Source organism: Crocodylus porosus, unplaced genomic scaffold, assembly GCF_001723895.1.
Source record: "Crocodylus porosus isolate Cpor-Errol unplaced genomic scaffold, CroPor_comp1, whole genome shotgun sequence".
In the NCBI taxonomy this organism is placed as follows: domain Eukaryota; kingdom Metazoa; phylum Chordata; order Crocodylia; family Crocodylidae; genus Crocodylus; species Crocodylus porosus.
The window spans coordinates 29,294,240-29,308,078 of record NW_017728949.1 but is presented as its reverse complement, the minus strand read 5'-3'; the positions used below and the strand labels follow the sequence as shown (position 1 = coordinate 29,308,078).

The 13,839-nt window shown below is 41.2% G+C and overlaps 1 protein-coding gene across 2 annotated transcripts in view; it reads left to right on the top strand.

Moving 5' to 3' along the window:
- PMS1 (PMS1 homolog 1, mismatch repair system component) overlaps positions 1 to 13,839 on the top strand; it is a 78,216-nt gene that overhangs the window by 62,922 nt on the left and 1,455 nt on the right. For both annotated transcript variants that reach the window (XM_019554000.1, XM_019554001.1), the window contains 3 exons: positions 3,724 to 4,182; positions 5,075 to 5,205; positions 11,159 to 11,319. In XM_019554000.1, the coding sequence (XP_019409545.1) occupies positions 3,724 to 4,182; positions 5,075 to 5,205; positions 11,159 to 11,319 (751 nt within the window). The remainder of the gene's footprint in view (positions 1 to 3,723; positions 4,183 to 5,074; positions 5,206 to 11,158; positions 11,320 to 13,839) is intronic.

Genomic DNA, 13,839 nt, shown 5'->3' with positions numbered 1-13,839 from the left:
CCGAGTACAAGGGGAGAATGACGTCCCGGGATTTGCTCGAGAAGCATCTATGGATGCACGCCAGCATTTTGGTTGCTTTATTAGCCGCAGCATCGCATTGGAGGCTCATGTTCATCTTCTGGTCAATGATGACCCCCAAGTCTCTTTCTTCTGTAGTGCTATCCAACGTAGCACTGCCGAGCCTATAAAGATGCTGCAGTTTTTTCCTGATAATCAATTCTGAACCTACTCTCAATCAATTTGTTGCCATTTTTCCTTGTTATCCCAGGTGGTGCCTGGGAGAACAGAGCCTCACCTATTTTCCACAGGTCCCCCCTGATGAATTTATAGACAGCCACTATATCCCCCCTCAGTCTTCTCTCGTGGAGGCTGAATAGTTTCATGCTCTTTGGTCTGTCTTCATGGGGCCTAGCCTGCTGCCCCCTGACCATGCGAGTGGCCCTCCTCTGAACCCTCTCAAGGTTAGCCACATCCCTCTTGAAGTGTGGTACCCAGAACTGGATGCAGTACTCTGACTGTGACCTGACCAGCGTCACATAGAGGGGAAGGATCACCTCTCTGGACCTGTTTGTGATGCATCTGTAGATGCACAGCAAGGTGCAGTTAGCCTTGCTGGCTGCTTCCTTGCGTTGGCAGCTCATGTCCGTCTTGGAGTCAACAATGACTCCAAGATCCCTTTCAGCCACTGTGTTGTTGAGAAGGGTATTCCCCAGCCTTTGGTATGTTGCAGGTTCCTTCTCCCTAGATGCAGCACCTTGCACTTGTCTGCATTGAATTCAATCCTTTTCTCATCTGCCCACCTCTGTAACCTGTCTAGATCTAGTTGGATTCTGTCCCTCCCCAACAATGTGCCCACTTCCCCCCACATCTTTGTGTCATCAGCAAATTTGGACAGCGTGCTTTCCATGTCCACCTCCAGGTCGCTGACAAAGATGTTGAATATCACAGGCCCAAAGACCGAGCCCTGGGGAACTCCACTGCCCACATCCCTCCAAGTTGAAAATGTTCTATACACCACCACTCTCTGGGTGCGACCATCGAGCCAATTTGCCACCCATCTGACAGAAAGCATCAATGCCACAGTCGCCAAGTTTTTTTTTGAGCATGTTGTGAGAAACAGTGTCAAAGGCCTTCTTGAAGTCCAGGTAGATGACATCCACCTCAGCATGCACATCCAAGGACTTTGTGACCTGGTTGTAAAAGGAAACAAGGTTAATCAGGCAGGATCTGCCCGCAGTGAACCTGTGTTGGTTGCCCCTGAGCATTACCTCCCATGCTGGGCCCCCGCAAATGTGCTCCCTGATAATTTTCTCAAAGATCTTCCCAAAGACAAAGGTGAGACTAACTGGACTATAGTTTCCTGGGTCCTCCTTTCTCCCCAGCTTGTAAATGGGGACCACACTGGTCTTTTTCCAGTCCTCTGGGACCTGGCCAGAGTACCACGAGCACTCATACAGCCATGCCAGGGGTCCTGCTATAACCTCCACCAATTCCCTCAGTACCCTTGGATGAAGAGCATCTGGACCTGCTGATTTAAACACATCCAGCCCCTCCAGAAGTTCCCTAACTAAATTGTCCCTGACCCTAGGCATGGTGTCGTGTCTTCTGAGTTTGTCCGTAACCCTTGTGGGGGAGTTGTCCCGGTCCCTGATCAGAAATATGGAGGCAAAGAACTCTTTGAAGAGATCAGCTTTTTCCTTTGCTTCAGTCACCAGATTGTCATGCCTGTCCTGTACCTTGAGAAGCAGTCAGCTTAATAGATTTATACTGCACAATGCCTGCATTTATAAAACGTTAAATAACATTTAAGTTGTTTTATTGTTGATGACATCCACAAAAGAGCCCATCCATTTGTAAGTGACTGTACAGTACCCACGCCCATTGTTGAATATCAAATTCTTTCTTCTCCCATGACATCAGTGGGATTATTTAGGATCATAGAAAAGTTGGGCAGGAAGGGACCTCATGAAGTCATTTTGTCCAGGCCCATGTTTAAAGCAAGATCATCCCTGACTTAAACCATCTCACTCAAATGTTTGCCTAACCTGAAAACTTCCAGGGATTGAAAGTCCATAACGTCTCAGTCACATGTTCCAATGCTTGACTACCCACAAAATCAGAAAGTTCCTCCAAATCCCTTTATTGTTTCTTAAGTCCCATACTTATTGCATCTCAGCTCTTTCCTGGGCTTTACTGTTTTTCCCCATGTGCCCATGTGATGCTTTTCTATAGTTTTAAAACCAAGCTTCCAATTTTCTACTAACAAGTGCTCACCACTTTTATGACTGGGCCCCTGGTTCTAATCTTTGTACCTAAGCATTGGTGTAGAAGTGTCCTCATTTCAAAGGTACCAAAGCGCTGTGGAACCACAGTGGATCACAAGTGGTCAACATAATTCAGTATACTATTCCTAACAGGCTTGTACTAATTGCTTCAAAGGAAGGTACAAGAAACAGCAGTGTAGACAATTATACAATAACTTGTTTAAAAGAGGGGTTCTTTCTTAATCCTTGTTAATTAGTGGTTTGTTTAAGCATAATGGCTGAGATTCCTTATTATTTCTCTCATGTAACTCTCAATGTTCTCATTATCTATTTCAACAAATCTGGCTATTTGAGTCTCACTTGTACTCAGTATTTGTTACACTAGTTGCATATAATTTAGCTGATTGGAGAAGGAGAGGCAAAGTCATTTGATAGGACAGGGATAGCCAACCTGTGGCATGTGTGCCACAAGTGGTATGAGCCGCTTGTGTGTATAGCATATAGCAGATCAGGGAGGGAACAAGCAGTGCAGGAGGAGATGGGGAACAGAAAGCAGAGCAACAGATCAGGCAGGGATGGTGTGGGATTAATTTGTGGCATAACTGCCCAAAAAGTCCCGTCCCCCTGCTAATCACAAAGCACCACCTGGCTGTTGTTTTGAGATATTTCTGTTTTCTTTCCCAGAATTATTAATTATTTTAAACATCTCTTATCATGTTTTTGAAGCAGTCCCAATGTTTTCCATCCCTTTTCATACTGAAGTCTTTACAAAGCACAGATAAATTCAGATAACTTGGAAAGACCTAACTCAGTACTACAGATAAGAGCCTGATGATATTATTATATGTCTGTATAACTTAAGCATGTTTAAGAATCATCTGTGGCAGTTTAAGCCAGTGTCATTACTGTTTCTTTATGGCATCAGTCCTAATCTTTATAGGCATTTACTGAAATTTTACTTGGAAAAAGGTGTTTCTCTTGCTCTCACAACCTGGTACTGGGGAGCAACTTGCTGTCAAATGGCTGCTTTTATCTAATAACCAGATACAATATACCATAGGCGCCAACTTTATTTTTGCCAGAAGGAGCCTAAGATGATGGACATGTGGAAAGTTTCATGCATTTCAGGTGCCTGTAAGGTATGGTATTTCTGATTACACACCTGTAGTCAGATGGACCCTGTAGGAGGAGTACTGGTGCCTTACTCTTCAGCCTTTTGCAGAATATAGCTTGCTTTGCTTGTTGGCTGCCAAGTTGCAGGAAGAGCAAAGGCTCCATCCATTCTCCAGGCATTCCCACCTACATGTTTCTGGGGTGCGATTTCTGCCCTTCCAGCAGAGACCATGATGGCTACAGTAGTATTCTCTCTACTTAAAGGAGTCAGAGTGCTAGGTTGTATTAAAATGTGTGCTGCGATCAGGGCTTTATTTCATTACGTTTCTGAATCTTTTCCTTTTAGGTATGAAGAGAAAGCTGCTAAGGATCTGGAGCGATATGACAGGCAGACAAAGAAAGCTGTGGAACAGAAAATGCCAAGGTCAACGAAGGATACAGATAAAAAGCAAAAGCTCAGACTGAAGGCTTCTCTCTCCAACCAGCAAAATCTTGATAAAATGTTTCAATCTCAAATTGAAAAGAAACAGAAATCCAACAAGCCTGTGAAAATTGTTCAAGTGCCCTTCTCAATGAATTCTTTCAAACATGAACTTCAGAGGCATGAAGAGAACAATTTTGATAAACATGAGCTTTACCTGATCCATCGTCTGAGTTTTCCTGATGTTTGGATAATGGCTTCTGAAAAAAAGATAATGTTACTGAACCCATATAGAGTGGAAGAAGCCCTTCTGTATAAAAAATTACTTATGAATCATAAACTTCCTGTAGAGACCCTGGACAAACCAATTGTATTAACAGACAGGTACTGTAGAGTGGTGCAAGGTTTTTAGTTTTGTTTTGTTTTGTTTTTTAAAGTGTCACTTAATTATCTGCAGTAAATGCTGAGGAGACCTTAGCCACAGAGTCAGTGACTCTCTAGATTTACGTATTATTTTTACATTTTAAATCACGCATTGAAATTATTCAGCAGATCTGCTCCTTCTCCTGCTCCTGCTCCTTTTAAAATCATGGTCTTAAAGGAATTAAATGAATTTTGTCACTGATTTTATTGTTAGCAGGAAAAAAAATCCAGTACCCAGAGGTTTTTAAAATGCTTCCTAATTTCAAAACTTTCCACCAACTTATACTGTCCTGTGTCTAGTTTTGCAGCTTTTCTTTTTATAGAAAATATATAAAATGTAAGAGAATTGTCCTTATCCATATATCATTAAAGTTTCCATAATTTATCATAAGTTTAAACTGGTTCATGTTTTATATTTGCTTTATTTACCTAGTAGCTTTAATTTTGAACAAAAATGTCCCCTTGGAATCATATAATAAGAGTATGCTTTTGCTTTAATTTATTTTATCTTTAGAATATAAATTACAATTCTTTAAGATACATAAATAGAATTGGCACATTTGTTTCTTTTTTCAAATATATTTGACCTAGATTTTTTATAATACTTATGACTTCCAAAAGTTTATTTTCACTGTTTGTAAATACAAATGTATCCTTGGGGTTTGCATATGTAGATGTAATTTTTACAAGAGCATGATTAATAAATTAAAATAATGGAACTGTCTTTTTAAGTAAATGTATTATTTTTGTCTATATCTCTACTTACTAGGCCATGCTTTTGTTTCTGTGGGGGTTTGGTTTGGTCTGGATCATTTTAAACTTTATCACATTTGGTTTTTTGTTTGTTTTACAGTCTTTTTAGTGGAGTTCATTATATGAACACACTCAAGAGTTTATCGAAGGATTATCAAAGATTTGGTGAATCAATTTACTTAACGGATCCAAGGCTTGTAGCAAATGGATTTAGGATAAAAGTAATACCAGGTATGATTATTTACCTTTTTTCCTTTTTTTGTTTTGGTCTTGTCAAACTTTTCCAGTTTACATGATAGAATGGGTGGAATCCTGTCAAACAGTTAACTAACTAGGTAACTAACCAGTCACACCTTTAGTGCCTTAGGTTCATTCAGACTTTTATCTGACCAAGAGCATAATCTTTTCTTTCTCACCTGGGAAATGAAAACTAATGACAAAAGCATGCTTTGTTCAAACACAGCATAAACTTTCCTTTCAAGAAGAATACTTAACTAAAAGATTTCAAAGAATGATGTTTTTAGTCTTTGGTGATTTCCAGGAATCAGGGTTTTCTGTTTCTCACAGAACAACAAAACCCCCTACAAATTTTCCCTTTTAAACAAAACATGGATTTTTCACTTTAACAGAGGAGCATGTGGATTTTCCACTTTTGCAAAGAGCTCTTTGCAGGCTGGCAGAGCTGGGTGGAGTGGGAGAAGGGTGGTCAGGCAGTGGGTGCCATGTGCATGTGTGTGCTCACACACGCACATAGCCACCAGGCAGCCTAGGGCTGGAGCTGCTGCCCAACCCAGACAGTGGATGGGGCCTGAAACCAGCCTGGGCAGGGAGTGGGACGGGGCTGCAGGCAGCTCGTCCGGGGTGGGTGGGGGCTTGCTCCCCACTGCTATGTGCACTCTCAGGGGGAATGGGGGTGGGCAGGGCATGTGCTCCCCAGATCTGTGCATGGGGTAGGTGCAGGCTGCCCACAGGCTTAGGCTCACCAACCTGCTGTCCTCTCCCCAGGGTCTCTGTGGCCCAGCAGGTGGGACCCAGCATGGCAGGGAAGTGCAGGGCTGGGCAGCCACCTCTGCAAGCCCTGCGCCACCCTGGCAAGGTGTCCCTTGTCTGCCTCGCAGCATCGAGGGACACAAATCTACCCTGCGGGCAGGGGACACCTTGCCAGGGCAGTACGGGGCTTGCAACAGCAAAGAGCTTCCCTGCCTAGCCCCGCTCTGCTGTGCCATGCTGGGTCCTGCCGACTGGGCTGCGAAGGCCTGGGTGTGGGGTGGGGATACCAAGCTCACAATGGGCAGCCTGCGCCCGTCCCCCTACAGGCTCCACTCTGGCTGTACCGCCTAAGTGGGAGGGGGAGCCAAGCTCCATGCTCCCCTCTACTGCAGGAGCTGTTGCCTCTTGTAGGCGGCAGCCAGAGCTTGGGTGCTGCTGCAGGGGGCAGAGGCTGTGTTCCTGAGGACCTGGGTCCCTGGCTCCATAACCCTGGCAACTGGGAGCTCCCCCTAGCAGGGGTGGGTGTATAGGGGGCTGTGGCTTGCCAATGAGGGGCCTGGCCCTGTGTCCTGGTGAGCGAAGGGGGCAGGGGAGCTCTGATTTTCCATGATAAACCCAAAATCAAATACCAACATTTATAGGTACTTATAGGAATTTATTTATAGGAATTTATTTTATTATAGTGACTGAAACACTGATAGGCTTCCAAATTGCTTTAAAATTGTAAATATATCAATAAAACATTGTGTTAAATTGATAACTATATATATATATATATATATATATAATGGCATTTCATTTTAATAGCAGATTTGGGAGGGGGTTAATTGGAGAATTTGCATGTTTTTATCAGAGAATGTTTGATTTTTCAACAGAGAAAACCAGGATCCTTGGTGATTACTAAAGTTATATTAACTAATTCAGGAAATAAAAATGTGTATAATAAATCCCTGCATAATCAGTTTAATTCTTAGAGTATTTCATATGCTTAGTAGTAGTTTTCCATTCTGATTAGTCAAAGGACTTGATGATCTCCCGAGGTCCCTTCCAGCCCTGATGTCTATGAAATCTATGAAGCATATGTATTTCATGAAATGTAATCTTGACTATGCATATGGCACTAATTTGCTGCCTATCTTATTACATATAGAAGTAGTCCATTAACATTTCAGTTTCAAAGTCTGGCATTCAGAGACTTAGAAATGCTAGGAATTTGATTGTCCATGCAACTCAAATTTTCTCCCTTTGTGTGTATAATTAATATACAGTCTTTATGTAAATAATTGCATGGTTGTTAGAAAGCTTCTAAACTAAATAGTTGTGCCAGACTTTTTTCTATATTAGGTGTCAGTGCTTGGTATGAATGAAAATGAATATAATGTTTGCTTTCACTGAATCATTCAATAGTTAAATAACTTGCCCAAAGTAGTATAGACAGTCAGGAGAATAAAACCAGGGTCTTTTGATTTCTAGTTTTGTGCTCTTATCTAAACTACAACTGGATATGGATGACTACTATTTTTGAGGTAAAGGTCAGGTAGAAGGCAAGGTAGAAGTGCATTTTATAGACTAACTGAATTTAAGAAACATAGGTGTTCATAGGTGTTCATGAACCACAGCTCACTTAATCAGATGCTGCAAAGATGAGTTTTGGAAAGGACTGTATTATATCTGAGCTAGTGCAGGTATGCTAAACACGCGGTTCTTTGTTCTGGTTACATCTACCTAACATTCCAGACTTTTTTTTTTAATCCCTGTTTTGGAACCTCTTTCTTGCTTACTATCATGAGCAAGTATTCAATACAGCTGAATAAAATGTGAGTTCCCCCTTTTATTTTAAAACAAAAGGCTGACACTTGGTCATGCGTCTATTGGTACACCTGCAAAACTACCCAGTACTTTCTCTTTGTAGACAGCAGGTCATTTTCTTCTGGTTATTGTGGGCCCAGTCCATATACCATTAGCATCATCAGTAAATGAGTCCTGTCAGCCTCTTGGTGAGTTGGATGGGATTTCCTTAGTCCCACCGGCCTTCCCTATCAGTTAAAACCAAAGTTCTCCACCCAAGCTCCCCAAGGAGGCTTAAAAGACAGTTCTGTGCTACTTTTTGCTTTGCTCTGCACTTGACTGGAGACATTAGTGGGGGTCTGGACATGCTGTTTTAGGATCTGAGCACTCATTTATTTTCATTTCAAGATCATTAGCATACATTTTACATTTGGCTAGAGCAGATTTTTGGAGTCTGTATCAGAGTTGTTTTCAAACTAGTTCTGTCAGTCTACTCTCCAGTGAAATCCCATCATACTGCCAAGCTGTTTAGTATAAGATCAGAATATCTCAAGAATAGGGAGTGAATGTTCCAACATTTCTATACTGAATAACTTGCATCACTTTCCTCCATCACTGAAAATCTGGAGACAGCCTTCTCGGAAGCAAATCTCAGCAAACTTTTCTTCTGTCAGAGTTCAAAGAGAAACTAGCTTCTTGGGTGTGGTGCCTAGAGGGCAGTTCACTTGGTCCAAGGCAGATTCACTATAGAGCTGTTGGAAATGCTATAGCTTCTTGTGTTATTGCATCCTGCATATGTAGAGTGATGACAGATCTACTGTAACATATGGGAACCTTCAAGGATAGGTTCAAAAAAAGCATCTACATCAAGCCTCTCAGTAAGAGGCTATGTAGGTTCTTTTTCAAAAGAATACTGTTTTATTTTTTTAATCTTATATAGAGCGTGCTTTTTGCTGACAAATTGGCTAATTCAATAGTGTCTAACAGAAATTAAATGAGATTTCATGTAGGATATTTTCTAACAGACAATAACCAATGGTTTCTTCCTGAGCAGATGATCATTTCTAATTTGATTCATTATCAGATTTTGTTTTGGTCGTATTCACCTTCCAGAGCTACAGTGCTTCCTAGGGTCTCTCTTAAAGTTGCCATTGCTGTCTTCTAATGCCAACCCTTCATTATGCCTGTTTTCCAAACATGTATGCAAACTTAGTGTTATCTCATTTAGTGATGTTCTCTACATCTTCTTTCTTGTGACTTTTAATTTGACTGGAAGACAGTGAATAATAATTATTTTATTTCACATAGGGCATGTCTGCACATTGCCCTGTGGTGACATGCTACATCCCCATACAGTGCGCTACGACGACGTAGCAATCATGTAGGTGTACACGCAATCAGCAGCTACATTGCCATAGCAGTGCACTCCCCTGCTGTAGCACACAGCTACAGCGACGTAGTGGCAAAATCTAGACAAGTGTTTTGCACATTGCACAGTACAGGCAGTTACTGTGCTGTGCTTTAGTACTTCCAAAAGGAACTGGACTGGGGCCTAGCAGTAGAGAGAGACTGCAGAGGAAGGCTTGGGATTGAGACCCAAGGGAGCAACAGCTGGTTGAACACAGCAAGGAGATGATGACTAGAAGAGAAAAATGAGGTGGGGACCTGGGAGCTAGCTGGCTGAAGCTGAGGGAAAATGGAAATTGGATAAAGGAGTGAGAGGACTGAAGAAGCAATGAGGAAAGAGGTGGGAGGGGAAACTAAGGCTAGGTTGAGCAATTTGGAGAGGAAAACAGGGACTGAAAGACAAGAACTGAGGAGACAGAAAGGTTGGACAAAGCGTTGAGAGGGGATTTGAGACTATGGTGTGGGGAGGGAAGACTGCCATTATGATAGCAAGTCCAGATGGGGAAATTAAACACTCGGGCAAAAATGCATAGGTTGGAGTGATACGTTTCAAGGAGCCAGGAATAGGGAAGAGAAAGGACAGACAGGAAACAAATAACAAGAGTCAAACTTGCTAGGAAGGGCAAGGGAAGGTCTCTTGGTCCTTTCAAGGGCCGAAACACCTACAAAATGAAACAACTGCTGAAATTTCACACAGCCTTAATATAAAGATATAGATATTTTTATCTAGAAATAGATACCTAGATATAGATATATAGGAAAGGAAAATAAAAGAACAACAGAAGAATAGCTTCTGTTGTTAACGTTGATTCTCATTTGTAACGTTAGTAATGGAGAAGCACAATTTCTGAGACCTTGTGAACTATCTCTGTGATTATAGCCACCTAGCAGCATTGCAAAGATGTAGTTGTCTTGGTGGGCTAAACTAGATTCTTCAGACAGCAGATAAAAGACAAGAGAACTTGATTCTTACATTCAAAGTGGTGGTTATATTTAGCTGAAGCTGACAGAGGGAGAAATACCATGTTTCCTCTCATTCTGAATTGGTCTGGTCAAGATCTCTTCTCTTGGATTGCAGAGTGCCAAGGGACTCTGAAGGTAGCAGCTATCATTTTAAAGTTTACTCTTCGAACCCATCCAGTTTTTCCTACCAACATTCCCATTTAATAAATACTAGATAAATATTGTCCAGGAAGGAGTGGTAATCTCATTCAGTTAACACTAATTAATTAGATACATTTGAGCAATTTCAACTATAAACATAGCTTTCCTTTTCTAGAAACCTTACTTTGTAACAAAGTCAAGAACCTTCAAAGATTCCTTCTCATAGTTCTTTTAACCTATTCCAGTTCATACTAGACAATTTATCTCAAGCTTCTGCCATTTACATAAAATTGTTTATGAAATAAGATGAGTTGGACTTTTCTTGACTTGGACAACAAACACCACAGGCCTTGGCACAGAAATAGCCAGTTTTTTGTAATGAATATTACAAAATTGCCAGGTTTTTAAAATGGGAGTTGGATCTGTCCTGAAGACATTTGACTTTGGTTGATGTTTTAACTGAGTGCATTGCACCACTAGTATATGGTGCAAAAATCAAGCTATATTACATGCAGCTGTTTCAGCTTCAACTTTAATTTCATGTACGTTTTAATACAAGCCCTGGGATTAAAACTCCTGTCCAGCGGTGGAAATATTGTAAAGTGATATAAACCTTTAAACAGTGCTAACTGGAATTTGAACTAAAGTAAACTGTGTTGCTTGAAAAGGTCTTGTGATTTAATAGGAAACCCTGTGGGAAGTCAGGCTGTTCACTCCAGGAAGGAAAAATTAATTTTCTTAGCTCTCCTGAATGCTATTGGCCAATTTACTAAGCATTTTTACATCAGTTTTATTTTCACTGGGCATATTCTGAGATATAAATCAAAACAGTATGCAAAATCCACTTTATTTATTGATGTCAGAGAATATTAATATTTTCTTCTTTTATTGCCAGGAGTTGGAGCTACAGAAAACCAGATGGAAATAGAAGGAATGGCTAATTGTATGCCATACTACGGTGTATCTGATTTAAAAGAAATTCTGAATGCTATGATAAATAAAAATGCTAAAGAAGTATTTGAGTGTAGACCTCTTAAAGTGATAAATTATTTGGAGGTAAGAAACAGCCAATGTTTGAAAGCAAATCAGCTATCTTACATTTCAATAAATTGCTGAAATGGTCTGAAAGTCTCTTTAGTTTTTTGTTTTGAGTGTAGCTCTGTTCTGAAAGACTTGTGTTAAACAAGGGGGTATAGATTCAATATACTGTTTCTGCTATTATGGCTCTGCATTGGTAAGAACAGAAGCTTTGCTACTAGTCATGAGATGCATCTTTGAAATCACATAGGAAATAGATCTGTATGAGGACGTGCTGATTTTTACATAGGCAACAACCTATTTAGCATATGAAGAAGTGGTTTGTTCTCTACTCTCAAACAGTCCCTAAGGGAGTTTTTACATGTGCTCTCGGGCGAAGTGGGGGCACTGTAATTAGAGTGGCTCTGAGAGCTGCTTTAATTAAAATGCCCACAGTGGCATGTATTCAGCATCCTGCACTTCAAAATAGCAGTGGGAGCGCTTTAACTAGAGCTTGTTCAACGAGATTTAGTTAAAGTGACCCCACCACCATTTTGAAGTGTGTGAATGCTGAATACAGGTCACGCGGAGGCTGCTGGAGTGTGTTAGTACACTTCAACAGACTCGATTTAATTCTACTTGGCACGTGTCAGAGCAGACATCTGGCATGTGTATAGGTGCCCTAAGCTGTCACCCTGCCCTGCCTTCTACCTGACTTCAGACTTCTACAGCTAAGTACCTCTGGTGCAACAAAAATAAATTTATGCAAAGAGGAAAGAGTACAAATGTGAATCAAGGTCTATTTTTGTACCAAAATGTTTTTTTTAAGTTAGGCACTGCTTTAAAACCCTGAAATGGCTGAAATCATATCAAAGTACAAAAGCACCACCTGCCAACACTTGTCACTGAAATAAAAATAATCTTTTAACTTTAACCATTGCATTGGCCTTTCTCTCTACCATTTTTCTTAATTAATACTCTTGCCAGTGTTTAATACACAAATAGGTGTATTGTCCATTGTCTTTACATGGACAATTTTCATTATGAACAGTTTTGTACACAAATTACATAATAAATACTAGAGAAGCTGAACAATTGGAAATATGTTGGTTCCCAGTGAGCACTTCTACATGAGATGCTAAATGTACAGTAAATTATTTCTGCTGTGCATTAGCGCTCATGGCAAAAATAGTGCTAATGCGTAGTAGACTGAGTCTGGTGTGTGTTAGCATCACTAAAAAGACCTGCACCCGCATTATTGTGCAGTAGCACTGGTTATTGTGCATTGAGTTAGTAATTGTTTGTAATAACAGTGCGTTACTACTGCAGTGCATTAATGCACATGTAGATGTGCCCAGTATGGCTTGTATCAGTATTATGCCACTTTTCTTGCCTCTTCTCAGTGCATTGATTGAAGATTAAATAACTTGGGTTCTCCAAACAAAAAAATACTGAAGCGTTTTCTTTAGTCTGTCCTTTATCAACCATATGCAAAATCCTTTCTTGTATTAAGATCCTTTTTTCAAATTGGGCTTAAGAGTGTACATATGTTTTATGTACAGCTACTTTTTAAATACTTTAGGAAAATCGTGTCCCATATTTCTGGGGGAGAAAGACGGGTATTGGCTGTGGAGCCAAAATAGTTTTACTATCCAAAGGAGGGCATGCTGATACACCATAGAAAAGTATGCCCAGGAAAGATTGGTCAGCAAGAAGTGACTTGAGTGACAGTTAACCGAAAGAGAAAGAAACTTTCTTTCCTTTGCCCACCAAGTTCCCACCCAGGTTCTCAGGTAGGGCAGGAGAATTGGACTTGGATATGTATGACTAATGTTGAGAGATGATGAAAGGACTGTAAACTAAGGCAGTTGGGCATATGAACCACTTTTGTGTGTGGAGTTACACAGCAATAATAGCAGATGGAAGGTAAACATTAAACAGGAAGGCATAAAGCCTTCAATCACAATGAAAAAATAATAATTTAAAAATATAGGGCTGAGTACCCAGTCGGACTTGACATAGAGAGGATAAAAATTCAGAGTTAAGGATTATAACATAGAACCAGGCATCTCCTAAATATCAGATCTGATAGCATGAACTTGACTACATGTGCATTAGATCCAGGAGCAGTTTACTCGCGAGTAAACTACTCATGAATAAATGCTCCTGGGCAGACATCTGCATGTGCAGGGAACCAATGCTGCTAATGGCAGCAAACTGCTCCCGCTTCCTGAGGCCCTGCAATAGGCCTCTGCCACTACTAGAGGGAGCTCTAAGCTCCCTCTGGGTGCTAGCCCAAGGGCTGACAGGGAGTATCAGGTCAGGAGATAGCTGCTTCCTGGCTAGGGCTGGGACATTGCAATTTGCCCCCAGGGAGGCTGCCTGCTGCTGGGATGGGGACAATGTTCTCCTGCCCCAGCAGCAGGAAGCTTCTGGCCCTGGCTCCCCAAACGGGGCCAAGGGACTTGAAAAGAGGTGCAGGGGAGGGGCAGGTCCCAGGCCCCTGCTCCAATCTGCCAGTGGGGCAGCTAGCAGCAGATTGGGGCAGGAGATTGGGAG